This window comes from Stegodyphus dumicola, chromosome 7 (genome assembly GCF_044657685.1).
Source record: "Stegodyphus dumicola isolate Sdum_Otavi_A_Nest chromosome 7, ASM4465768v1".
Classification (NCBI taxonomy): Eukaryota; Metazoa; Arthropoda; class Arachnida; order Araneae; family Eresidae; genus Stegodyphus; species Stegodyphus dumicola.
In genome coordinates this window covers 125,620,517-125,648,066 of record NC_140774.1, presented here as the reverse complement: position 1 = coordinate 125,648,066, position 27,550 = coordinate 125,620,517, and the positions used below count along the sequence as shown (strand labels likewise).

Here is a 27,550-nt window from a genome sequence, read left to right as displayed (position 1 = left end):
GGTGGTGATTACTACCCATACTAAAAGTATTGCTTTCATGTCCCCCCCCTAAATTAAGGACATTTTTAAGCAGAAAACTATCGTTACAACCAGATAATTTGTTGACAGTAGAAAAATAGCAGTTGAATATTGATACCTTGAAGGCAATGGTTTAAACTAAGGGCAATTTCAAGACCAACATCCAAGAAGAATTCAAAGAACATACTGAAAATTAATTCCGTTTTAAAATACCACAGACAATTCCATGAATTTATACTTCAATTTTTTACACTGCATTTATGATTGTTTCCATTTTTTTATTAAAAAATTTTCTTTGCTAATGGGGGTGCAGTTGTCTCAGATTACCCTGTGGAGAAAATGGTCACCCTAAGTAGCGACCTATTTAAGTATTCCTTATTGCAAATTAGAATAAACAATATACTTTCAGCAAGAATTACAAATAATTTTGTGTAAACTATTTGACACAAAACATGCATCCACAAAAATTTTCTTTTATTTTCTTTAGTACATGTTTTAAGCCTGTACAGGAGGTTTGGCATCACCTCCCTTAGCTTCACTGTAAGGGGCTTGAGGCAATTCTTCATCTTTGGGTTCAATTATACTAACATTGTCAGGAAGTGGATGCTTAGGTCCAATTTTGCCTACAGGATCCCATGGCAACATAATTTTAACTTTAATTCCCAATACACCTAAAAAATAAGGAAGGAAAGTTATTGAAACTGATATTTAACATTCAGTCATAAATACACATAAAAATTTTGTTAGAGCTGCTTGAATATTTATTTATGATTAACAGTCAAATTTAAATTATTCTTGGAATAAAAATTTTATGTATAAAACAATACTTCTAAAACTGGATATTGTGAATCAGTTTGAAATGAGGGAAAAAAGCCTATATGCCATTTTTTTATTGCCACAGTTTTGAATGAAATAGGAGGAAAAAGTTAATATATGGAAAAACTGGAGAAAAGAAGGAGGAGCCATATTTTTAGATATACAAGATATTATAGCTCAGATTAATCCTTTCAAGACTAAATGTGAAATCTGCCTTGGGATGTATTGTCCCATTAATCTTGAAAAAGTTAAAGCAAACTTTTAAAATATGGATAAAAACAATTATTTAGAATAACTGGAAACTGCAGAAAAGCACATATTTGAATCAACACGACTGCTAATTAATTCATAAAACTTGGGAGAACTATAAATTAAAACTCTGTTAAGATCGTGAATTAATATACTCAAGAAAAGCTCTCTCCTTGTGGTAGCCAGGACCTTAAAGGTAATATTACAAAAAAGCAACACGAAGTGTGGCAATTAAATGATGAGACTGGTGTCAGAAATGTGATTCACTGTAAACACAACAACTTTTCCCCTCTTTAACCACGTGCGCTACGATTTAGCTTCACGGTTGCGGTGCCGTGCGCTACAATATAACAAGTGATAAAGTGTCTCATTTACAGCACTCCGTGTCTGCAAGTGCAATCCAGAGCTGTAACTCGAGAAATAAACAATCTCATTGTTAGGTGACGTGTGCACCACGCTATTTTCATTTTTGCGATAAATGCCTATCAACGTGGTGTTCACGTCGCTCGTGGTTTGAGACAAAAGCATCTCCACGTGCATGGCACGTCTTTTTTAGCGCAAGTGGTTAACATACTCCCCTCCACTATCTATACACCACTATACATGTACCTGCCATTGTTCAAAACAATGCTGCAGGTCATTCATTGTCACTCTCTCTTCAACAACTCTGCCATTTTTGCTTTTTCTTTTTTAATGGACTAAAAATGTGTTCCCTTCAATGTACTTCTAACTTTTGAGCACAAATAAAAATCACAAGGCGATGTAACATCTTAAGCTATTTCTAACGACCACCCCGAAAGTTCTCAGAGAAAGAATATTCCTCAATGACTACTTAGGAATTCTCAGGAAAGATGAACGTGACCCGCAGTCACGTACCAATCTCAAGTTTTGTTCCCTCTATAGTTGTTCAAAAGGAGAGGCATTCTTTCGTTCTCTTACATCCGTTTATAGGTGCATTGTCTCAGACCACCCGGTCCCCAAGTCGGAACCGGAAAATTTTCACGGAGTTTTTCCAGGCCTTTCACCAGTATGTCCAGCTTTCAATAAAGGTGCTCACCAATCGAGAGACGCTCTTAAAAATTACAGACCAATGAGGATCCTGGAAATCATTCCGACAAGACCAGGACAACCTAAACAAAAACAGGGAACACAGATCCAGTTAGAGTGTGAGAGTGATAATTAGTTGCGGTGTAGAGTGTGAGAGTAATAATTATTTGCGGTATGCAGAGAGAGGCCGCCTCTCGTATTTTCCAGCTCTGTCAAGAGCAAAGTTTGCTTCACTCTGTCAACAGATTTAGTCGATGGTAGCCGGGTTTGCAGCTTACCTTACTGAAGAGCAACCTGATCGGAATAGCCACCACTGGCTCAGAAAGGCTCGCACAAGGTGGGCTGTAGCACACCAGAATTTTTCGCACTGCAAAACCCCAGGAGAAATGAAGTAAATGTAAACAAAACCTTGAAACATTTTCCTGTTTCGTGTTTATATTTTTTTCTCTACTTTTCAAAGAGAACAATATTTTATAAGTTTTATTTTTTGCGTACAGCCTAGAAAAGAACCCATATAAATTTATTTACGGTACCTCTTGTCTGTTGACTTTGCCGCAACTATATAGCCTATGTGTAAAAATGGTTGCAGCTGATGTGGATTTTGCATAAAGAAGTAAATGAAATATCCCCATTCTTTATGTAGTGTCAGCTATAACAAAGACTGTCTGAAAGTGCCTGCGAAAACGACACAATAAAATTTTCCCTTTTGTGGAAAATACAAGTGCATCAAATTTCAGCGATTTGTTCTGTCAATTGACATCTGCGGCAGAAGTTTACCACCTACTGTGAAGTGATTTGCATCCTGAATAGTGCTCAGTGAATACCGATTCCCTGTGAATTAACTGTGCCTGGAAACAGTTTCTATGCTTAAAATCTATACCTAACACAGGTTATTATTGCTTCATGATTTATTTGAGACGTGTTTCTCTTCTGTCTTGATACGAAAACATAGTTAAATTTTAAGCTGAATTTCGTACTAAAGAGTTAACGATTCAAATTACAAACAGTAATTTATTTGGTGATAATCTTGAACAAATATAAATTATTCAGAAAAGAAAAATATTTAAACAAAAAAGAACTTCAAATAATTAATAATTCATACCCTGTCGAAGGAGTACATGTCGTACAGCAGTTTCAACATAATCATTGGTAGGATCACCACTGTGTATCATTAAACCATCAACAAATTTCATAGATTTTGCTCTCTGTCCTCGCAGCTTGCCAGAAACAACTACTTCACAACCCTTTGCTCCACTTTCCATGATGAATCGCAAAACACCGTAACAGGCTCTGAAATTAGAGAAACATATAGTTATTACAGAATTAAATGCTTAGCTGATAAAATCAGGACAGAATTCATCACAGTCCTGATTAGCTATGAATTATGCAGTATTATACATTACAAGGTTTTTTATTGTGCAAAAAGTATTACAGCTACTTTTCATACTTTACTATTTAAATTAAGGCTATAATATTAAGTAATTTGTGTTTACAACTGATAATAAATTTAATCAATACTTTATAAAGTTTACCACTCGCATCACTTTTGCTATTTACATGCAGAAGCACCACAAATTTAAACTGCTTATTTTATTAATGCTTAAAACCTAATATTGTTATTTGAAAGCTAAATTAAGAATTTTATATCAAAAGGGATGGCAACAGCTCTCAGAATTGCAATTTGCTAGGCTAAGTGACCAAGAATAACATCATAGCAATACAGCTTAAAAAATTAATTTTTAAGGTTTAGTTTAGTTTAATTATGGCAAAGCACACTAGGTCTATCTGCCTAAGGGGAGGGATGCCTCCGTGAAGGACTTTCTAAGGGAAGCTGGCTTGTATACACGTTACGCATGGGGAAAACCACAAAAACGCCCATATAGCCAGTCCATTTGCGGGATTCGAACCTCGGACCAATCTACCAGTCTTCAGCAACTTTACAGCTCGGCTCTGGTGGGCATTGATTATTAAGTAATATTCCAAAATAATTTAAGTAAAAAGAGGAGCTTTTCTGAAATTAGAAGTCGGGAAACTGCTTCACGTAGTTATACTTTAACAGAAAAAGCTTAACTAACCGGCATACTCAGAAGTTGCCGAATATCTAAAAATTCAGGATAGTGTTGAGCGTAACTGGTAAAAGAGGAAAAGGGTAGCAGTTCTTTAGATTTTTCAGCTAAATAATACTTTTGACATTTCAATATGTGCATCATATAAAAAAATAGCTCAATGGAACTGAAAAATAATCTGCTGGTAAAACTTTTTTAGCTGTGCGAAATATCGCAAACGTTATTGCACAATATGTGTGCCTTAATTCTTCTGCACGTGATATTATGTAATCGGAAGCAACAGCTGCCTGTATTCAGAGAATAAATTACTAAATAAAGGAAAACGCCCCTTTGCTTCCCACGGTTTTCACCATCATGTGGCATAATTTATCATTGAGCAGGACATGTCGCGATACTCATGTTGATTAACAGATTTACCAGTCTGGGGGTGTTTTTCATTCTAACAGTTAATTTTCCAGAATAGATCATTCTTTGTTTTGGTTGGTAGACCGCAGAACTTTTAGTCCTATTCAATCCAGGTTGGAAAGTGACCCCCCCCCGCAAAAAAAGTCTGTTGCTTGTTTTGCTGCGAACTGCAATGGTTTCAATATTCGAGATTTTGAGAAGGGGAGAACCCCCAACTTCTGTACTATATAATGCATGGACAAAAAAAAAAAAAAAAAAAAAAAGAGAGAGAGAGAGAGAGAGTATTCGATTGCTTTCACTTTATTTATGCCTTCCAAAACACACTTACCTATTTTTGAAGTTTATACTTCAGGAGTTACTGCAAATATATTATTATAAATATTCATACATATGCTCATAACATAAGCTTACCGATTATAATAAATGCGAATATGAACTGACCACACGGAAATTATTCAAATCTTGATAGAAATTCAAACATGTGTAATATTGGGTGGGAGCAAAAGAATATGGAATGCACTGGAATTTTCTACCACTTTCGCAATTCTTTGACTAATCAAACATAATGCACCTGTCTGTATTCGCATGCACCAAAGGGCATGTTAATGCAGAGAAAGGGGCATAAAGCTATTTCTGATTCACCATCTGACGTTTATTTAGTTTCGGCTTTGGTAGGAAAAAAAACATGTGCATTCGTTAAAAAAAAAGGGGGGAAAATGCTTTAGAGAAAAAGTAAGCACCTTTAAGGGCTTTAATATTCTATTTTCAAATATAAGCACTTAAAAGGACCGCTACGAACCCTGTCATTATTTCCTTTAAATTTCAAAATCATGATGTTTAAAATGACCAAAAAGATATATAAGACATGACAGTGACAAAGAGAAATGCTTTATTTCAACTTTATTTTTCTAAAACTTTTTTCATACTTTTGCTACTGCAATAATCAGAACAGAATTAAAATATTCACGGAATTTTCAAATCACTGATTCAGAATAGTTATAGGCAATAGTAAGAAGTTTTAATATTCAAAATAGTAAAAGAAGATACCTTCTCACAGCAAGTCCTCCAATCAATTTGTATCTTAAAGATTCACATTGTGCAATAGCACAAAGACCTCTTGCTGCTACTTTTTCAGCATATAACTATTAAAAAAAATAAGCATATAAAATAAAACCAGCATTGATACACAATTTCATATCAAATTTTAAATATGAAGAAAAATGCAATAACACCACCACACATTTAATCCATTTCACTTTAACCAGATCTCTGTTATCCATGGCTTTATGCCATTTTGCTTATGCAAGAGAAATGCACATTTTTTTGCTTTTAAAAAGAATTTACTTATTCATTCTGTACTTTCTGATCAAAAGCATTCTCAGTTTCAACATATGAGATTCCATGTTTATAGTACACACATGGCAAAACCACATTTATTCGAATACATGTGGACTTACTTGCTTTTCTTAAAATGAATTCCCCCCTGTCATTTACCAACAAAATAATACTTACATTTTTAGTCATTTTTGATTATTTTCCCAACTCTGAAAACAACAACACATCATGCTGTCAAGACAGGAAGCACATAATGCTGCAAAAAAGGGTATTAATGTGGCAACCCAGGTATGTGTACGCCATACAATTGTGGATTTCTACTCTTCAAACTCGATGGCTATTTTTCTGGTTACTTTTTATTATGTTTGATGAGTTTGTGCACTTTATTCCCCCTACAAGAAATCACTATGAGACTGAAGTTTGACAGATGATGAAAAAGAAAGCATTCAATTTCTTTAGAAATGAGACATTTTGCTTAGCAGTAGAGAATGCAAAAATCTGCATTCTAAAAAGCTAAAATAATAAAATTTATTTTTAATAATAAAATAAAAAATAATAAAATTTGTGCAATACTCCAATTTTCTTTTAAAAGTAAAAAAGATTACGGTGGAAAACAACAGTGTATTTAATGTCAGATTTTTTTAAAAAACAAAAACAGATCATTTAGCACATGGGTGAACAACAGCCCGCATAATGCAAAACCACAACTTGCGTCTTTCTTGTCTTAGGTAGGCAAAAAATTAACCTCTGACGACAGGTATTTTTTGGGAAGGTCGGCCTGATAATCACATTTACCAACTACCCTCCCCCACATTCTAAGAAAAACAACTTCTACTTGTGGCATGTAGCACCTGCAGCATGAATAGATGACATAACAGCTACCAAAAGAAAATGAAGTATCTCTCCATGGTGAGTAGTGAGCCATGTGAATAAATGCAATAGTTTTTCTTATTTTATTTTCAAGCTATATGGATTTGGAATTGAAATTAGTATTTTGCCTCTCAAAGATTTTTAGTATGAAGATTTATATCAAAGTGAAAGAATCTTTAGTGAAATTTTGCTATGATCTAAAGGGTATCAAACTTTACAAAAATAAAAAGCTTAATATTTATTTCTTTACTTTATTAAACATTTCTTTCAATGCAAGTTCTTTAAAATGCTTCCACAAAAAATTCAAAAGTTACTTTTTCTTGTGTCATATATAGTGGATTTTCCAATGTCATACTTCTCGCATAATTTTGAGACAGATAGGCCTTTATGCATTTTTGCAGCAATTCCACTTTTTGTTTCATGGACATCGAAACATGCTTTCACTTTGTAGATCCTTTGGCAGCTCCAGAATTGAAAACTCTTTTTGACATAATCGAAAGTTTGAGCTTAATTTCTATAAAATTGTTCTAACAGTCTGCAAAAAATAATACGCTGGATCAGGGCCGGATTAAGGGTGTCGTAGGCCCTAGGCACTCCAGCAGCGTAGGCCCCGAAATAATAAACATTTTTTAACTGAAATTGACCGCTAATATTATGTTTTTATTTTTCATAGAGCCATTTTCAATAGCCATAATTCCAGAATTGAGTTTATCTGCAACAATGCAACTTTTATATCTACCAAATTCCATGCAGAATTCCAGGGTTTTAGTACATGAACATGACAAGACATTAGTCGCCGGGAAAACCTCTCGGACGGGCACATGCGTTTGACACAGTTGGCCACGTTTCCATGCCCACTACCAAACGCTTGCGCGCGATCGAGAGGTTTTCCCTGCTGCTAAGGTCTTTTGTTTTAGTAGCTCAGTTGTGTAATAAGTTAATATGTAAACACTACGATAGAGCGTGTATGCCTGTGCTTGTATTTAATCACGCTCAACCCCAAGTCAATCTTTAGTTTAAAAACTGGAAGTTAAATTTATTATAAGTAAGGTAAGTAAAGGAAAGTTGTTTTTATACTCTACTTATTTCAACCTAGTTTTTGATTCTGGAATATTGCTTCATTCCATTATAAATAATAGAATTTTCATTTTATCACTTCTTATTAGTATAATAGTCCGCCGTAGAATGCAGCACAATGCAAGGAACTTAGAGTAGGCCTACTATGGGGTGGTTTGGCCATACTATTGTAAAAAATCTCCAGTAGTAGTCGTAGAAATAGTAGTCCAAATCACCTTTGGAATAGCTTAATTTTAATCCATACTCGTAAATCCGGGTTTACTTAACAAATTTAAAATAACTTTTTAGCTTTCTGATAGCATAATAAAAGCGACGGGCGCAAACTAAAATGTATATTTAAAGGTGACGAGAAGAAGGAGAAAACAAGTTTAAATTTTAGTTTGTGCGTGCCCATCGCTTTTATTATGGTATATCAGAAAGTTAAAAAATTATTTTAAACTTTTAAGCGCAATTTATAAAAGCTTTTTTTAAATATTTTTTTTTTTAGCGAAAAATGTCTGATGGATATAAAAGAAAACACCAAAGTGGACATGAAAAACGCAAAAAGAAAGAGAAAGTGAGTGAGTCGCTTAGTAAAATTAAAGGTTCTTTATTGAAATATGTTAACATTTCTAAGGAGACAGAAGATAATGCAGATGCGGTAGATATTTCCTCGATCGAGGTTAGACCTAAAGAAGCTGAGGCTTGTTGGGACTCGCAAGAATGTTCAACCAATAAAACTGAGAATGTCACAGAAGACGAGGCTGACGGGGGTTTACGAAATTTTAACGACGCTTCCAAGCAGGTGGTGCCTGAATCACTACCAACAACATCAGCCTCAAGTATTTTCAGTTCTGATCCAGCACGGTGGACAACCATAAGCGCAGATCTTATCGATTACTTCTCTCGTAATCACCCTGTGCAGAAATTGGATATAAATTTTAAGTTATACGCCACTAAATTTGGCGAAATAATGAGATGTCCATCACAAGATTATTTTTTCAGAAAACTGAACAACAATGATATTATAAAAAGGGACTGGTTGATATTTTCCGAATCTACTGGCAAGTTTTTTTGTTATAAATGTATTTTGTTCAAATCGGACCTACCTGGAAATCCAGACCTGTGTAACCAATTCCTTACAGGCTTTAATGACTGGAAAAACGCACATTCGAGAATTTCAAGTCATGAAGTGTCAAAAGAACATTTTGCATCTATTTCTGCTTTAGTGAACTACCAACAAACTAGAAAAATTGATGAGACGTTTGATATTGTCAAGGAAAAAGAAAGCACATATTGGACAACGGTTTTAAGAAAAGTAGTGGAAGTAATTAAGTTTTTGGCCGAAAGGGGACTAGCGTTTAGAGGCGATAATGAAATACATGGTGATCCTAGTAATGGCAATTTTCTTGGGTGTATCGATCTCTTAGCCAAATTTGATCTGTTTCTAGAAGAACATGTAAGAAGATACGGTAATCCAGGCCGCGGAAAAGTATCATATTTATCCTCCACAACGTATGAAGAACTAATAATTTTACTGGGGTCAAAAGTATTGGAAAAAATAGTTACAGAAATCAAAGAAGCCAAGTATTATGGAATCACTGTGGATTCTACACCTGACGTTAGCCATACGGATCAACTCTCCATAGTTATTAGATATGTCTCAAAAACTGGAGATATATATGAAAGATTTTTGATGTTTGTTAAAATAGAAAAACATGATGCCAAGTATCTTTTTGACACTCTAATTTCAGTTTTAGAAAATCAGGGAATAGACCCAAAATTTTGCAGATGTCAGTCTTATGACAATGCGGCTAATATGAGCGGAGTGTATTCGGGAGTACAAACTAGATTTAGGGAAATCAACAGCGCAGCCACTTGGGTACCATGTGGAGCTCATAGTCTTAATCTAGTTGGCACAGCGGCGGCAGAAAGTTGCTTAGAAGCTGTAAAATTTTTTGAAATTTTGCAATCGCTCTACAATTTCTTTGCAGCGTCCCCTCAAAGATGGTCTAAACTAAGGTCTTTGGGAAGTAAAATTTCTGTAAAAAGACTTTCAGAGACCAGATGGTCAGCACGTTATGAGGCTGTAAAAACATTATGTGCCCATTATGATGATATACGTGGTATTCTTACAAATATTTCAGCTAGTGAAGGTATGAAACCCACAACAGTGATTGAGGCACAAACCTTAATCCATCAAATGAATACTTTGGAGATGGTATTACTCACAGTTATTTGGGAAGATCTACTAAAACACGTCGATATTGTAAATAAATCTCTTCAAGAACCTGGCATCGAGTTTAACACGATGGTGCGACTTTACGACAGTTTAATTCAATATTTATCTCACTGCAGAACCGAGGACATGTATAATAGCTATTATCTTAAGGCAAAAGCCCTTGCACCAGATTCAGAATTTAAAGAATCCGAAACTAGAGTTCGTAAGAGAAAACGACAGTTCGATGAAGGGCCAGATGAGACTCCCTCTCGCAGTGCCAAAGATTCCTTTAAGATTAATGTTTTTTTTTTTTTATTGTTCTGGATGTGCTTTGCGCTGAAATGACAAAGAGACGCACTGCGTATACCAGCCTTTATGACACATTTAGTTTTCTTACGGATAATACACTGACCGAGGACATTATCAAGGTTAAGGCTCAAGCTCTGGTAAAAATGTATCCGTCTGACTTAGAAGAAAACTTTGTTGATGAGTATTTGATTTTTTCAAATTTGTACCCCAAAACCACCTCTATAACGGATCTCATCAAATTACAAATAAAGGATAAACTTGTGTCAAGTTTCCCAAATGTTAATATTGCATTGCGCATATACCTTTCGATATTGGGTTCGAATGCAGAAGGAGAAAGATCATTCTCCAAGTTGAAGCTTATAAAAAATTTTATGCGTTCAACTATGGGTCAAGAGAGAACTTCGTCACTGGGCCTTCGGTGTATTGAAAGTGATGTCGCTCGCGGCATTAATTTTGAAGATATAATACACGAATTCGCTGTGTCAAAATCCCCAAAAAAGGAGTTATTTTAGGATCTACTTAGTAAACCAAACGTTTTGTATTCGTATTTTTTGTGTATTTGTATTTACATATATTATTTTGACCTTCACTATATAATAATATAAAAATGTTTATAAGTTTTTGGGGGTATTTCTATTTCAATATATTTTTTTTCAAAGCCCTAAGACCTTTGGCCTTCGTAGGCCCTAGGCACGTGCCTAATTGGTAATCTGGCCCTGCGCTGGATCCAATTAGAAGATTAAGGAACAGCGCAATCTGCAACATTAACTGAAATGCCTTATATAATTTTAGCCTAGCCTATACTGTCTGTTATATATTAAATGCGCATGCGTAAATGCATTATGCGTTTACGCATGCTCATAAAGTTTGTAGCTTTGAGATCCGGATTATGTACGTTCGGATTACAGACTTCGTACTGTAATTCACTACTATGAAAACAAAATTTTTGGAATTTAAAGCACATTTTTGCAACTGGAAAATATGTTACCTGCTGTAGCATTTTGCTGTACATAAAGCTAGCATAAGAAATATTAAGAAAAATAACACTGCAATTAGGATGTTGGTATGTTCTGGAGCAAAAGCACGTGTTAAATCATAATCACATATAAGATATTGTCAAGGGGGGGGGGGAAGCTGTGCTAATACGGATGGAATATAAGCTACAAAAAAGCATATCAGTGAAGCACACAGACAATCAAGCAAACATCACTAACAGCAAAGGACCAATTACTTTCTTTATCCACAACATTTCTATCGTTTACTGCCAGGAAATGAATAAAATCTTGTTATGTGAAAACAGAATATCCATCCCAATCCTGAATTTGTTTCTATTTTGTATGCAAATTTACTTTAATACATTTTCATTACATATTATCACATGTTTATTTTGTTAAAATAAGCTTTAAATGTATATTTTCTGATTTTTTTAAAAAATCATTTTCCCCAATTTTTCAAATCCAGAAACAAACATTTTTTCTTGCACAGATACATATTTGTCTATATAAAATCAAGTATACTAAATTTTAACTCTGTAAGAGCTTACAAAAATGCTTTTATTGCCAAAAAGAAACTCTGCTATATAGGCTGTACAATAAACTTTCAATTCCCGACTCAATATGATTTAAATAATTATCAAATTAGATATAAATATTAAAAAACTAACGGTTTCATTTATACATTACTGTAAGAAAATGAAATAAATGTAAAGGAAATATGCACCCAACTATTAAAGGAACAGAGGGTTAAGAGTATATTTAAGGGTGCCCCTTGGATTATGGTAAGTTGTAGTTTTATTTATGGTAACATAAGTAGTTGAATGTTATGGAAACCCTATTATGATGTAATTGGTTGCGTGACTGCAGTAAATTTGACTGACAGGAAAAGATTTCTAAGGGCTTGTTTGTGTGTTGGATGTTGGTTAGGAAGTACATTGATTATTTTGTGGTTTACATGGTAACATGGTTGAATGTGGTAAGATTAATTTGAAGTTTCTGTTCGATTTGGAACGAAAGGGAAAAAAGCATTAATCAACTGGTGTGTAAGCGATGGTTTACTCAGTAGCCATTATAAGTGTCCTGTTTGTAGGAAGGAAATGCATATGGTCGAAAGTCAGAGGATATTCTATTGCAGATAATTTTAGGAAGTTTCCAGATGCTGTTAAGGAATTTCGTTTGAAGACATGGAAATTTCTAAATAAAGTAAGTGGATATTTCCTTTGTGCAGCACTTAGCTGCTATAAGGAATTTCCCTTTTTATGTTATTTCATTGTTTGGTTTAAAATGCAGTTTATTAAGACTATATATCTTTTGATTCGAGTGTAGAATTGGTTGCAACTTTGACCTTTTTCAGTGAAAATAGATCGGTGTGTACATGGACAAAGTCAAGGGAGTGTGCAATGCCAAGTTTGTACTCAGATGTTTTTTAAGTGATAATAGGACAGCATGTAAATGGATACAGACTTTTGCTCAATTCTTTTACTTGTTATTTTGTTGGCTGCTACACAAAGGCAAAATAACAAGTCAAAGAAATGCACCAACTCGGTGTCTATGTACAGCTAATAATCGCCAATGGACACCCATAAATATATAACAGCACATCATTTATAAAAATATCCCTCGTATGCTGTTTCAAAATTAAATATCTAAGAATTATAACGAACTGAACAATGTACTAATTTTTAAATATTTATAACAATGCATACGAGGATGTCTGAATGGAGGACTTCAGAATTCTGACCTTTTAATTTCAGCATAGTGCCTTAAGATGTTGACATATAAATTAAAAATGAAGAAAGTGTTAAATGTAACAACTGTAAAGCAAAAACACACAATTTAATAACTTCAAAGTCATGCCTTTTCAATAACGCATCTAAAGATGGACGTGACGGAAAGCTACGTTTGTCTAAAAACAGGCAGGAAGACCAAAAGGTCACACTGACTGGTGAAAAGGAGAGGAATTTTCAGAGCGAAGGAAAGATTAATATAATTCTTTGGTTGCTTTAATTTTTTAACATGAGCAGTTTTTTTACTAGTTACTTAAAATATTCAATTATTGAAACTAATTTAGAGCTAGATTTACATTCTCAACTTTTTGGAAAAGATTAGATCTTCCCAGATCAACTTCACTCAGAATTTTCCAGATGCGAGGATGCCTACAATAGAAAATACCAAATCACATGTTGGGATGAAAAGCAGCAACTAATCAAAAACGAGCTTAGAGATTGTACTTTTCGGATGGCCACAGACTTTACCTAACTTCAATTTCTGCAGTGTAAGTTTCAGAGATCTAGTTTTTATATGACTATGCTTTCAAAAATTCTTCTTAAAGAAAATAAGAAATGAAATGGGATAATCTTAAAAATGTTTAATACAGTAATTAAATTATTTAAAAGGAAATCCTCAAGTTTTATTTTAGGAGCCATGAACTATAGTTATCAGCCATAAATGAGATATGGCTGATAATTTTTACACAATCTAAAGCACTGAATTGTTGACATCTGACATGTTAAGAAAATAATGAAAAACTTTAAAAGGTACTATTTGGTTTTGAGGGCCGTCAAAAATAATTGGGGCAACTCTAATGCAAGAAAGGAAGTATAATCGTAAATAACTATCTAAGACTCATGTTTTAACCACTTGACTGCTACGTGGCACAAAAGCGCTGCGTTCATTTGTCTCGAAAACCGCGAGCTAGTTAGTTATTTTAGAATGCACTCATGTTACAAAGTACGTGTGAGGTCAGACTACGTGCACACCCACGGAGCAACAAAGACACACTAAAACTCGCAGTGCAAGGTTTTCGAGACAAATGAACGCAGCGCTTTTGCGTCGTGTAGCAGTCAAATGGTTAATATTATATAATACTTTTCATTATTATAATTCATATAAAAGTTAAACATGACTGAATGGAAACGTAAGAGTAAATAACTATTTCAGATCATTATTATAATTTATTTAAAAATTGCTAAACATAACTGAATGGATGCCTGCATCGCTATTTCATTACAGAGTTATCGCTATAGCATAATTTCATCTCGTTGGTAGTTCAAACTTAATTTTCTATAATGAATGATGCCTTTTCTTTGAAAAAAATTCTCTGTAAAGTGCAGAATCGTTCATTTATTTGTTTGCCGCTTTTTACAAGGGCAAAAACAATTGGAATTTTGTCAATTTTCTTTTACTACTTAAGTGAAAATAGGTCGATGTGTGTATAGATAAAGTAAAGATGTGAGCAGTGCCATTTTTGCGCAATTCTGGGATTTTTTTTAAAGTGAAAATAAGTCAATGTGTAAATGGATACTGAGTATGTGCAATTCTTAAAACCGCGTCAAGCAGTGGGTGATTCCAAAATTCTATTGCAGACTTTTCATCATAGGCAATTCCCAAATTGTTAAATCCATAGGATATCAAAAAAGGATTTAAAAATTAAACTAGTATTTCAATGGCGCGCTGTTAAATGGGCACGTTTGCTAGATTTGGCGCTTTTGCGCATACAATTTTTTTACGGTCCTCAAAATGGAATAGTACTTTTTAAAATACTGGAGCATGAATTCTTAAAATGTCCACAAATTTAAGGTTGCTTTTACGGACACCTGTTACCTAATGGCCTCCAAAGCCAAAAATTGTGCGTTCAAGTACCAAAAGTTAGTGGGGATATATCACTAACCATTATACTAATTAAATGTAATTTTTTTAACCTTCCAGCGGGCGCGCGTATGTGTGACATACACTAGATTTTAATTTTGCATTTTTTTCGTAGATCAGAAAGCGCTATGACCGCGTGTTCTTGGTTATTCTCTCCTCTTCGTTCGCCCTACTTTCAGTCGTCTGCTGGATTTCGAGGGGTTAATCCGAGTCTGCAGATTTACTGTTTGTATTCCAGAAATACACGCGACCGTTGAAGTAAGTTTTTGCTATATCTAATTTCCTTTTTTATTATAGAAAATCTTTATTCTTTTGCATCTAAATCTTACAATTTTGTATAATTTGTGTGCATAATTACTTTTAATGATAAAATAGAAGCACTGTATGCGTCACATATGCGCGACCATGTATGATATTTTTGTTCTTTTCTTTTCAGTTATGGCGAATAAAAGTAAAATACTCGACATGAATGATCCGAAGGATCTTGAGTAAGAAATATGCTTTTATGTGACAGTGACGATGATATTATTTTAGATGAAAGCATTACAGATGAAGAAGAGCAAATTTCAGAAAAAGGTGATTCAGAATCGGAGATAAGTGCAGAGGGCAATTCTGAAGAAGGAAATAATGATGACAATTCTTCCGAAATGTATATAGTTCATAAAACAGAAAAGTCATCGATTCTTGGACATGGCATAAAAAGAAAACTAAACGAGCGCCTCGTAACATATGTGTTCATGTTTCTGGAATCATCGGTGAAGCTAAATATCTAACAGATATTTTGGATATATGGAAATGCCTCTTTACTGATAGTTTGATAGAAATCATCGCTGAAGATACGAATAAGTTTATTTCTTCTGTGAAGTCTAATTATTCTTGTATGAGGGACAGCAGAAAAACGAATGGGCAGAAATAAGCTTTTTTGGGCTTACTTTACTTAGCTGGTATTTATCATGGTAACAGAGTTCTGGAATCTTGAGGAACTGTGGAGAATGGAGGAATTTAAAGTAGTAATGAACTTGAAGAGAATTTTGTTTTTACTAAGAGCTTTACGTTTTGATGACATAAACACAAGAGCAGAACGAAGAGAAGTCGACCGCTTGGCTCCAATAAGAAACATTTTTGAAAAGTTTGTCTCTAATTGCCAGAAGTGCTATTCACTTGGAGAGAATGTCACAGATTGTCTTTTTACGTAAGCAACAAACCACAAGATGTTGTAAAAAGGTTGACAGAACCTATTGATAACACTGGAAGAAATGTAACCACAGACAACTGGTTTTCAAGTTTTGAGTTAGTACGGGAAATAGATGAAAAAAATTGTCATTTGTAGGTACTTTGAAAAACAATAAACCTCAAATTCCGGATCAGTTCAAGCTGGCGAAAACTCGGAAACCCAATACGAGTCTTTTTGGATTTAGAAAAAATATGACACTTCTCTCTTATGTACCCAAACGTTATAGAAACGTCATCTTGATTTCAAATCTTCATGATGACGTAGCAATAGATGAAAATACCCGAGACCAAAAAAAGCTTGAGATTATCACATTTTACAATCGTACCAAAGGAGGTGTGGACTCTTGTAGTTTTCTTCTCTATGCTGAATATAGCTGCAATCAACAGGTACATAATTCATTCAGTGAATAATAGTGAAAAATTACTTAGAAGATAATATCTGCGAAAGCTAGCAAATGCTCTTGTGAAGGAAAACGTTGAAAGAAGAATCCCTAACTCTCTTCAAAGTGAGCTGAAATTTAAATTGTTGAAACGAAAAGCAGAATTAGCTGTTGTTGAAGAAATGACTTCAGGGAAAAAAAGACGCAAACCCTGCCAAAATGACAAGCATACTGGAATTACGAGGTTCAGCTGTGAGATTTGTTTAAAATTCATTTGTCTAGAGCACTGTAAACATATTTGTTCAGACTGCACCGATGCAATGAAGTGACTATGAAATTGATTTGTTATGTAATATTTAAAGTGTTTTTCACTTACTGATTAAAAATATAAAAGTTCAATTGAAATATTGGCAGTTTAAATTTGTTTTACTTTCAAGTTAGTTTGATAAGTCTTTAGTCCATTTTATATTGTTTTTATTCTTCAGACTTATTTTATTTTCCTTAATTTAAAGTAATATTGTTTAACTCAATTGTACTTATTAACATTTAACTATTTATAAGCTAATTTTAATATTTTTGCTCTGGAAAATTTATTTTTTATAATAACGTATCTAAGAAATACGCACACCTTTCTTGTTGGTGCAGAAGGCGCGCCCCGCTGGAAGGTTAACTGATTATCAATGTTTAGAAAGTAAATATATTAATAACATATAATCTGCTGTAAAATTCACCAGTAAAGTGCAGAATTACCCACTTATATAGTGCATGTACATATGGAAGTCGAGGAAGTTCACAATGCCAAGTTTGTGCACTTCTCTGATTTTTTTTTTTAAGTGAAACTAGATTGATGTGTACATGGATACTGAGATTGTGCAATTCTTTGACTTATTGGTTGATCTTTGGATTATGGTAACTTGGCGATTTCTTGGTAACCAACTCTGCTACAGCAATCCTCTATTTTTTTTTTCCTGCCGCCATTTTGTCTTCATGAAGTAGACATGTTTCTTTTCTTTTTATTTACTGAACACTTTTTTTGAATCTACTAGCCAAATTACACTTATACTAGAAATTTTATCTAACAAAACTGCTTTATCATGACAAATATTCACTGCAAAATTGGGAAAAGTGCACAATCGCAAACTCCTTGCACGTTTTTCATAATAACACATACACATAAACCATGTACACGTCGACTTATTTTTACTTAAAAAAACATCCCAGAATTGCACAAAAATGGCATTGCGCACACTCATCACTATATCCATGTACGCTTTTTTCTCATAAATTAGAAAAATTTCACGAAAATGCATGATAATTTTCTGAATCTTTAAACCCGGTAAAAAAAACATATGAAATTACCTTATCGCGAAAAAGTATATACCCTTTCCAAATATGAACATTTCCATGTATAAAATAAATAAAATATCTAAAAACTTTTACCTCTAAATTATCTATTATATTATAAACGTCACGAACGAATTCATACCGCAAACATTACAAATACTTAGTGTCAAATATTTAAATTATTTCCATGCACGTTTACTTCAGCTAAAACGTATACCAAATTCCTACAAACATAAAATTCACAAAATAACTATCATTTAATTAAAATATCACTAAACCATGTACACATCGACTTATTTTTACTTAAAAAACATCCCAGAATTGCACAAAAATGGCATTGCGCACACTCTCACTCTTCACTATATCCATGTACACTGCTTTTTTCTCATAAATTAGAAAAATTTCACGAAAATGCATGAAAATACTCAACGTATACTACTCAAACATATTCCAAAATACTATAAATCATATAACTCACAAAATCACGATCATTAAATTAAAAAACATTACTTTAAATAAGCACATACATTAAATTAATAAAAATTAGATTACAATCCTAATTACTTTAAACTAAATCATTGCTAATAACAATTTTCAAATAATACCATTTTAATTAATTACTCCTTACATTTAGAACAATGCATAAAAATAATATCCTCAAATGATTAAAAATACTAACTTATCTAATCTTCTTCAGAATCTTCATTACATCGCTGCAGTACTACTGCTAATTTCTAAATCCTGTAGTCAACTGGAAGTCTATTCACCAAGTAAAGAAATTAATAAAATTTCACCTACACTCAAACTACTTTCAGCAAACCACGTACCCTTCCTTACACTCCTTTTCACAAAATGTCCATTTTCACCATATTTCTTGCACCGCCATTTAAACTTGTAATATCCTTCCTTTCACACAATCTCAACTTATTATTATTATCAGATAAACGCATTAAACATTTAGAATTCACTTTAGATAGCGCCATGCAATCCGAAAATTAATCAACACTATTTCACACAACACACAATGAAGCTTTTCCAAATTAACCTCCTTTTCCGATTAAAGAACTATAATTCGTCCATTAATGTCACGTTTCCCACAACACAGAATATAGCTAAATACGAAATTTCCAGATTTTCCCCCTTTTCCGATTAAACAACTGTAATTCGTCCATTAATGTCACATGACATACCTCATGATCTCTCATTTCCCTCACACAAAATAATGCGTAATCGGAACTGAGTGCTTCTCACATTATTACCAAAGTCCTAGGTAGTAACCTTTATCGCCTCCAAACTACCAGTTACCATATTCCAAAGATCAGCCGACTTATTTTCAAGTTGGCGATTTTGGGGAACGTGCAAAGCAGTGGGTGATTCTGCACTTTCCCCAAACTCGGGTGAATCATCACTGCTTGGCACGGTTTTAAGAATTGCACGTACTCGGTATCCATGTACACATCAACCTACTTTCACTTAAAAATAATTCCAGAATTGCACAAAAATGGCATTGTGCATTCTCTTGACTTTATCCATGTACACATCGACCTACTTTTACTTAAAAGAGTCAAAGAAAATTGACAAAAACCCAATTCTTACACTTGTAAAAAGTGACAAATAAATAAGTGGGCGATTCTGCACTTTACCCATATTCACTTACAAATTTCAAAATGAAGCAATTTTTACTGGGTTAAAATATAAACATTTCAAGAAATGATCTAGTCAACTCAGTTACATTATAACAAGTAAAGGTTTCAAACAGTTCCATATAGCGAAAACTTGCTATGATTACAACTAATGGAGTTTTTCACGCTTAACAGCAATTTAAAATATCCCCTCGAATCTCATCTTTTAGACATTCTAGACCTGTCTATTCATGTCTACTTCATTAATTTTGATATTACATAGCATAGAATTCAAACTGAAGTTTTATATCCAAAAGCCAGATAACTGATTTGCCATCTGCTGCATTAAATGTCGAGTTATTAATCTGTAATAAAATAATTTGTTTCATAATTAATGATCTTTTTATTTCTCAATTAATAATAATAATAATATATATATTTAAATAGGCCTTTCATAATAGTAAATTTACATCACAAAATTAGTGCACTCTCTTAATGAACTCAAAATTGGTGATGCTTTATGACTTGTATAATAATTAGATTCCATATTTCTCCTTTTACTCATTTTTTTGGTTAAACTTGACTACTTGAAACAACTAATATAATAATTTTTACAGAAAAATGACATGTTTTTTAATACCTCTACGACAGGGATTTTACTCATAAATAATTTTCCAAGCACTCATTTAGGGTAAAATTTACTGAAATTGGCTCTAGTGTAGAATTGGGTGCCCCTTCGATTAGCGACAATTTTTTGTAAAAGTTTGGCGATGAAATCTCATTTCTGGTTACCATGATAGTTTAACTTTGCTTTAGCCTCCTGATTTTTTTAAAAATAAAAATAGATTGATGTGTACATGGTCAAATTTAAAGCAGTGCACAATGCCTAGTTTGTGCAATTCTGGAATGTTTTTTTAAGTGAAAACAGATCGATGTGTACATGCACGCAGAGTTTATGCAATTCTTTGACTTCTTATTTTGGTTTGTGCAGCGGCCATCTTGAAATTGTGTCTTCATGGCGCCGATATTGGCATCAAAAAAGAATCGGCAAGAAACAAGGGGCACCAATTGTAAACTTTTACCCTGAAATTTAATAGCAATGGTTCCTAAATAATTAAAACACATTAACTAATAATATCACACATTTACCTCAACACTGCCTTCAGGGAAGTTGAATCTCTTCTGTACAACAGAAGTCAATTCTCGAATATGACGGCCCTTTTCACCAAGAACATTTTGAGTGCGTGTGGCTAATATTATAATCTCTGTACGTGTGGGTGTCACTCGGACTTCTACACCACTGTATCCATCTTCTGCTAATTCTCTACGCAAAAACTCGTTGAGTTCAGCTTTGAAAACACCATCAGCAACAAACTAGAAAACAAAAAAGAAATACTGATTACAACAAATTTTTGACACACAAAGTTTAAAATCGGTTCTACTCTTATATGCACCATAAGATCATCAAATGTGGCAATATGTGCTCTGTGCTGGTTTTTGGCGCAACTGCGTGTTGTATGACAACCCTTTTGCCGGAGTGGTTTAATTGCTCATTGGTTCGTGTTGGGCATGTTTTGAAATGACCTATGTTGCAATGAGCGACATAGTTGCAAGAGGGTCTGGGAGATTATTTTTAATGGATGTGCATGATAGAAGTAAGGAAATGTTGATGCAGTGTATTAATGAGTGGACTGAGTCTTGTAAAGCTATTTTTTCAGATAGCTGTAAATCTTACAAGGATTTAGGAAAAGAAGATTTTGAACATTTATTTGTGAACTATAGTACGAATTTTGTGGATAGTGAGTCTGGCTGTCACATAAATAGCATAGAGTATGTGGCGGCATGTTTAAGCTACGTTCTGCTGTCCGAAAAAACGCCCATTATGGTAAGTGCATTTTATTTTGTTGAATGTTATGTTCATTGTTTTTTTACTATGGATTTCTGTTGGTATCGTTTTTTTTTGAAGTGTTACGTAGAAAAATTTATTTACTTTTACATTTAACTTTTAAACTGACTAAACTGGTGCCGCGACAAAAAAAAAAAAAAAAAAAACAAGTAATCATAATCTTAAAACTTTAAAATAAAAGAGAAATCATATCCTACCTGGTGTTTTGGTAGAATCACGATTATTTGACAAAACAAAATTCGAAAATGCACTTCCACAACAAAATCTTTAACATGCTATCTCTTATTAAATTAAAACTAATTTAGATCTCCAACCTGAAAACACATAAATTTCAATACAAAATCTAGAGATAGCCTTAACCCATTAACCGCCAAAACTACAAGGAATATTTCTTTTCTCATGAAAATAATAACAAATATTAAATTAAGCATTTATAACAATAAATTTACATTGAAAATAAAAAAATGCTCTTACCTGTGGAAAAAGCGAGTGTTGCGTTCGTGCAAAGTCAGCGGAATAAGACTACGGATGTTTAGTGAGTAAGATTGTACTCGTGTGATGTTTCTTAAGGGCAGGATTACTTTTTAGCTGTGTAACGTTTTATAAATCTACAAATCACTTTACTTGTAATTAATTTAATATTAAAATATACATTGTATTTCTTAACAAATACAGATTATTTCATTTGAAAGATTCAAGCATGAAAAGCTTGATTACAATCATGATGTAAAGCTACATTACATACTTTACATCTATAAACAGTCTGGCTATGGTACTCTTTACAACAAGTCTTTTGTTATCAACAGACTTTAGGATAAATTGTCTACCATCTCCATGCAATGGTTTTTGAATGCTGAATTTACTAGGTCTTCCTGTTGCTGATCTATTTCTGGCTAATTCTACACTCTCAATACGAGTTTGCAAAAGGAATAATGCATTATCGCATCTGAAATCTAAAAGAGACTTTGTATTTCCGGTAGAAAAAAGTGGTGATATTTAGCAAGTTTAGATACGGTCTTACCCCATATAATTTAATAGTATTGTCAATTTGACTATTGTCAAATGCAAATTCTGCTTCATATTCCTCTACTGCAAACGTGATACCAATCTTGTACAACAGGAACAGAAATGTCCTTATCAAAAGACCCAATACATTTTTTTCTTGAGGTAAAGAATGATATCCTGATATCCTGTAAGTAATAATATTTCAATAAATCTTCTCATATAGGCTTCAGATGCAATAAAGTCTGTTTTTTTTTTTTTTTTTCTCTGAGCGTATATATTTGTTTGTTCAACGAGAAGAGAGTAAATGTCTAAAGCAAAAAGAAAATAGAAAATCTGTGCACTAGTTTTATCTTGTGTTTTGTCTTTTATAATTTCTCTTCTATCTCTTTCTTCATGTTCTTCCTGAGACATAACTAACAGTTCCTTTTTTATCCACTTCAAGATTTCAGTCTACTGCTTTTTAAACTTTTTCGTATGATTATAACTGCTTTTAGAAGGCTGAAACTTACTCCTTACGTGAATTTCAACTTCCCCAGCAGCATCATTTGGTAAAATATCATTATCATTATTTAAAAAATTGCCATTCTTTTCTTCTCCGTCACTAGTTTCTGCAATTTACAACAATATCAGTTTCATTCTGGTCATTATTAACATTATCATCATCTGTTTCTTGATCAAAAAATCTTTGAAGGGCTTCTTCTAATGTAAGATACCTCGTTCTAGGCATTTTTAAATAACCAGAACATCAAAAGGAATGAGTGAAAAAGGAGACCGACTACCCGTTTCCTGCTGACGCGTCAACGCAACACCTGTTTTCCCTTTCTTCCCAACACAAATATAAACATCTGACTGATGTAATGTTCTGATAAACGGTGACCTTGACTAAAAATAGATCACTCATAAAGACCGCAATTCTTTCATTAAATATTTTTAGCAAAAATACCCGGTTGAAAATTTTGCTTAAAGTATGAGGTTAATTATTAGAAACAAAATGATTGTTGAAGGCAAATATTTTTTTACAGAAATAATCTTCATAATATTCCCTACAGAAAATCATCTGCTGGTATAAAATGTCTTAGGCATATTTATATACGAATTTATTTTGACCGTTGCGTCAACGCAACACTAGCTGCTAATGGGTTAAACCCTTAACATTTCAAATACAGTCAAAAGTCATTAATTTGGACACCCATAATCCGGAACTCAGAGCTACAAACTTTCTAATTCAGTTAATGCTGCAGATTGTGTTGTTCCTTAATCTTTGAATTGGATCCGGCTTATTACTTTTTGCAGACTGTTAAAGCAATTTTATAAAAGTAAGCTTGAACTTTCGATTATGTCAAATAGAATTTCCGATATATATTTACTAATATGTAAAGGATCTACAAAGCGAAAGTATGTTTCGAAGTCCATTAAACAAAAAGTGGAATTGCTGCAAAAAATGGATAAAGGCATATCCTTTGTTTCTCTAACTATTCCGAAATCTGTTTACCAATTTCACACTGCTCTGCAGCCAGGGGACGCCGCGGAGTGCAATGAATTGGAAGTTGATCTGTCAGCACTATCCTTACCTTCAGGGCAGATGTTTTAATTTTATTTGGCTTATAATTCCTTACTAAATATAGTATTTCATCTCAATGTACTCCGTCTTTGATATGATTTAAATCAAATTCCTCGCCGTTATAATTCACTTCCGATAGTGAAGAAAGTGACACAGAGGTTATTGAAAACGAAAAAATTTCGATTGACAAATTAGTCGGTACTTGAACAGCGGGACTTGAATAGCGGAACTTTGTAACTGAACAAGAAATTATGTCTGTTTATAGAATTAAGGAGAAGATATTAGCACAAAAAACGAAGCAACTTAAACAACTTACATTGAAAGAAATGTTTAATAAAGTAAACAAATAAAAAACTTTTTTTTTGTAAATTTTCATACCCTTTAGATCATAATTGTTCTTTATTTCATAAATTACGGTTTCATATTTTTAATTTTATAATTTCTGCATGCCATCTTACCAGATTTAAAGTGATGATCTATAATCCGGAATCGTGGAAGCCCCAACGAGTCCAGATTAACGACTTTTGACTGTACCACACAGATCACTTCAAACACCAAGGAAAGGTACAATCTCACAATTAAGAAGTCTGTTCATCAAATCAAAATAAATTCAGTAAACCGATCTTATAGTCACCAACACTAAAACTGATTTTTTTCTTTTCCTACTAACGCAATAACTCAGGGAATTGTTATGGAAAATTCTTATGTATTTTTTGTTGTGTATAATTATTGCGTATAGTTATTACTGTGTTTAATGAATTTGTATTGAGCTTATTTTAAATTAATGTATAATATTTAATATTGTTAAACTTTACGGCAAAGCTCCCTTAAGTTTGGCAGAATATGTGTTACAGTTAAAAGGGCGCGGGTGTATTTCCGTTTCTCACTAGTCAGCTTCTTTGGAGGTTAGAGGTCAGACCGTCCAGCTGCATTTTCCCTCTTTTCGCGGGGGTTGAAAACACGTGTTTTGTTCGTTCAGAGGCGAATAGTTCTAAGGGGCGGCGATTTTTTTGACAGAGTTATAGGTTGGAAACATTCTTCTATTGCGTGGGAAAGAAAAGTTCTGAATTTCAGAGAATTTGAGAGGCTATTTATTAAATTTTTTCTAGTTGGCTAGAGGGAGTCCAAGTTTCTTTTAAGATTGGTTAAATTTTTAATTTTAGTGTTGTTGAGCCAATAGTGATTTTGAGGCGTTTCTTGGTGTGTGTCAACGGAGTTGTTTTAAGCTGTTGCAAGAGTGAAGCAGGGGAGATTTTTAGACTGAAAGAGACCTTTTAGCAGATTTTTTTGGAGCCTTAGTGGGTTTGCTTATTTGACGGTGGCCGTGGTCAGTGAGGTGCTGGGATGGAGCAGAGGAAAAATGCGGCGGTTCTTTGGGGGTCGACCGCGGTTTACAGTTAAGCTGTTTATCTCTGAGATTCTGGTTACGGAGTGTCCAAGATATTGCGGATGCGCGTCATGTTGTTGGCGGCAATTCCTGTCTTGCGGCCTATTATTTTCGATTTCGTCGATGATGTTTTCTTCCCTATTTGTGGAAGAGTCTGAACTGCTTGCTCGTGCTGGAGTTCCTGTTTTGCTTTGGAAAATATGGAAAGAGGGAAGTCGTCATCTCCTGAGGTCTGTTGTTTCAGTTTCGACCTCCTCTTATCTTCAGTATCTCTTATCTATCTAGATTTTGTATTGAAATTTATGTGTTTTCAGGTTGGAGATCTAAATTAGTTTTAATTTAGTGAGAGATAGCGTGTTAAAGATTTTGTTGTGGAAGTGCATTTTCGAATTTTGTTTTGTCAAATAATCGTGATTCTACCAAAACACCAGGGAGGATATCTTAGCTTGATGATTTTTCTTTTATTTTAAAGTGTTAAGATTATGATTACTTGATTTTTGTTTTAGTGTTATGTAAAAGTAAATAAATTTTTCTACATAACAGAAGTATTTGTAATTTATTTTAGTTAATTTTATTGATTTGTGCACAATGCCTAGATTATGCAATTTGTTGATGTTTTTTTAATTTTAAACAGAATGCTGTGTACATGGTATTCTTTGAAATTTATTGTTATGATGTTAATTTATTAAAGCGAGGTGCGTGTAGTTCGTAGATTCTTTTGCTGGCTAGATTGTGCAATTCGTAGATTTTTTTAAAGTTAAAACATATTGTTGTGTACATACATGGATTCTTGTCAAATATTTTTGTTTAAAAACTTTACGTTTTTGCCATCTAAATTTTTTGGTTTGGATTTTTAGCTTAAATTGTGTGTTTAAAACGTGATTTTGTATTTGTGAAAACCGCATTTTTGGAGACATATTAGACTTAAAGTTCAAAATGTAGACAAAAAATTTAGATAGTAATATGGCACTGTGGAGTTTGGTGACTTGAGGGGGCATATAAGAGTAGTTCATTTAAATCATTACATACAATGAAGCTTTGATAATCAAAATGCAATCAATAGGCAAAGAATCTTTTATGAGACTTTTAAAGACTTATGCATTTAACATAAATTGTGGTGTGAATTTTGTTACATAATCAAGCAGTTGCTGGTCGCACCTACAGTTTCATATGACCTAAATACGCTCAGTTGTTTTTCAGAAACATGAATTTCTCGTTTCATTAACTCACTTTTTGAATATCTAACGGTGCGACAAAAGTAGGGGAAAGTGCAGAATCCCCCGCTGCTTGCTGCGTTTTTAAGAATTGTATATACTCGGTATCCATGTACACATCGACCTATTTTCACTTAAAAAGTCAAGTAAAATTGACAAAAATCCAATTCTTCTTGTAAAAGGCGCCAACAAACAAAGTGGACGATTCTGCACTTTACCCCAAAAGTAAATTATCAAAATTCAGAGTTTAATATAGAGAGGTTAAACATGCACTTACATCTACTCTTCGAAGTTCCCCAGCATTTATACGGGCATAGATTTAAATTTAAATCTTAGGAGATTAATAATCATAAGAAAAACCTCTGAATATAATTTAATAACGCTCTAATATAACTAACAGCTGCAATGTGGGATTCGTTTTCATTTTTACCTAGGTAAATCAGATGACACTATCAAGATAATGCAAATTACTATATTCGTAAAAATTATCTAAAATACTTAATGATTAAGAAATTTAGCATTTCATATATAAAACTTTACCGAAATTGTCATACCACATGAACGATTAGGCTTACTACATAAAGAGGATTTAAGAAAGTGTAAAAGAAAATATTGGAAAAATTTTGCATAATGCATAAGATATATGTTAAAATATAATATACTCACCTTTCGCTTTTTTGAAATCTGTGTGTTCGTCATAGTTTCTCTAATTAATAAGTATATTTAACACCAGTACCCACACGCAACACGTTTTACGGAAACGTTGCCACTTGCTTCTCCAGTAGATTTTTTGAGTACGTTACTTCACTTAAAATCAATTGTATCAAAATGTTTTCATATCAATAACAAATTTTATACTAGCA

General features: G+C 33.4%; 1 protein-coding gene across 1 annotated transcript; it reads right to left on the bottom strand.

Moving 5' to 3' along the window:
- Window positions 1-475: 475 nt before the first annotated feature.
- On the bottom strand, window positions 476-27,481 carry RpS3 (ribosomal protein S3). Its single transcript, XM_085820801.1, has 5 exons — window positions 27,354-27,481; window positions 20,764-20,988; window positions 5,649-5,743; window positions 3,233-3,420; window positions 476-689 (listed from the first exon to the last, which is right to left on the bottom strand). The coding sequence occupies exons 1-5, from the start codon at window positions 27,384-27,386 to the stop codon at window positions 514-516; spliced, it is 717 nt and encodes a 238-aa protein (XP_085676927.1). The 5' UTR covers window positions 27,387-27,481; the 3' UTR covers window positions 476-513.
- Between the last annotated feature and the right edge of the window lie 69 nt (window positions 27,482-27,550).

Excerpts from the sequence above, each read along its gene's own strand:
- RpS3 (XM_085820801.1), bottom strand. The coding sequence starts at position 27,386 with ATGACGAACACACAGATTTCAAAAAAGCGAAAG. Across the intron at positions 3,421-5,648 it reads GGAGGACTTGCTGTGAGAAG|AGCCTGTTACGGTGTTTTGC; the intron begins GTATCTTCTTTT and ends CTCTAATTTCAG. Across the intron at positions 690-3,232 it reads ACATGTACTCCTTCGACAGG|GTGTATTGGGAATTAAAGTT; the intron begins GTATGAATTATT and ends CTTATTTTTTAG.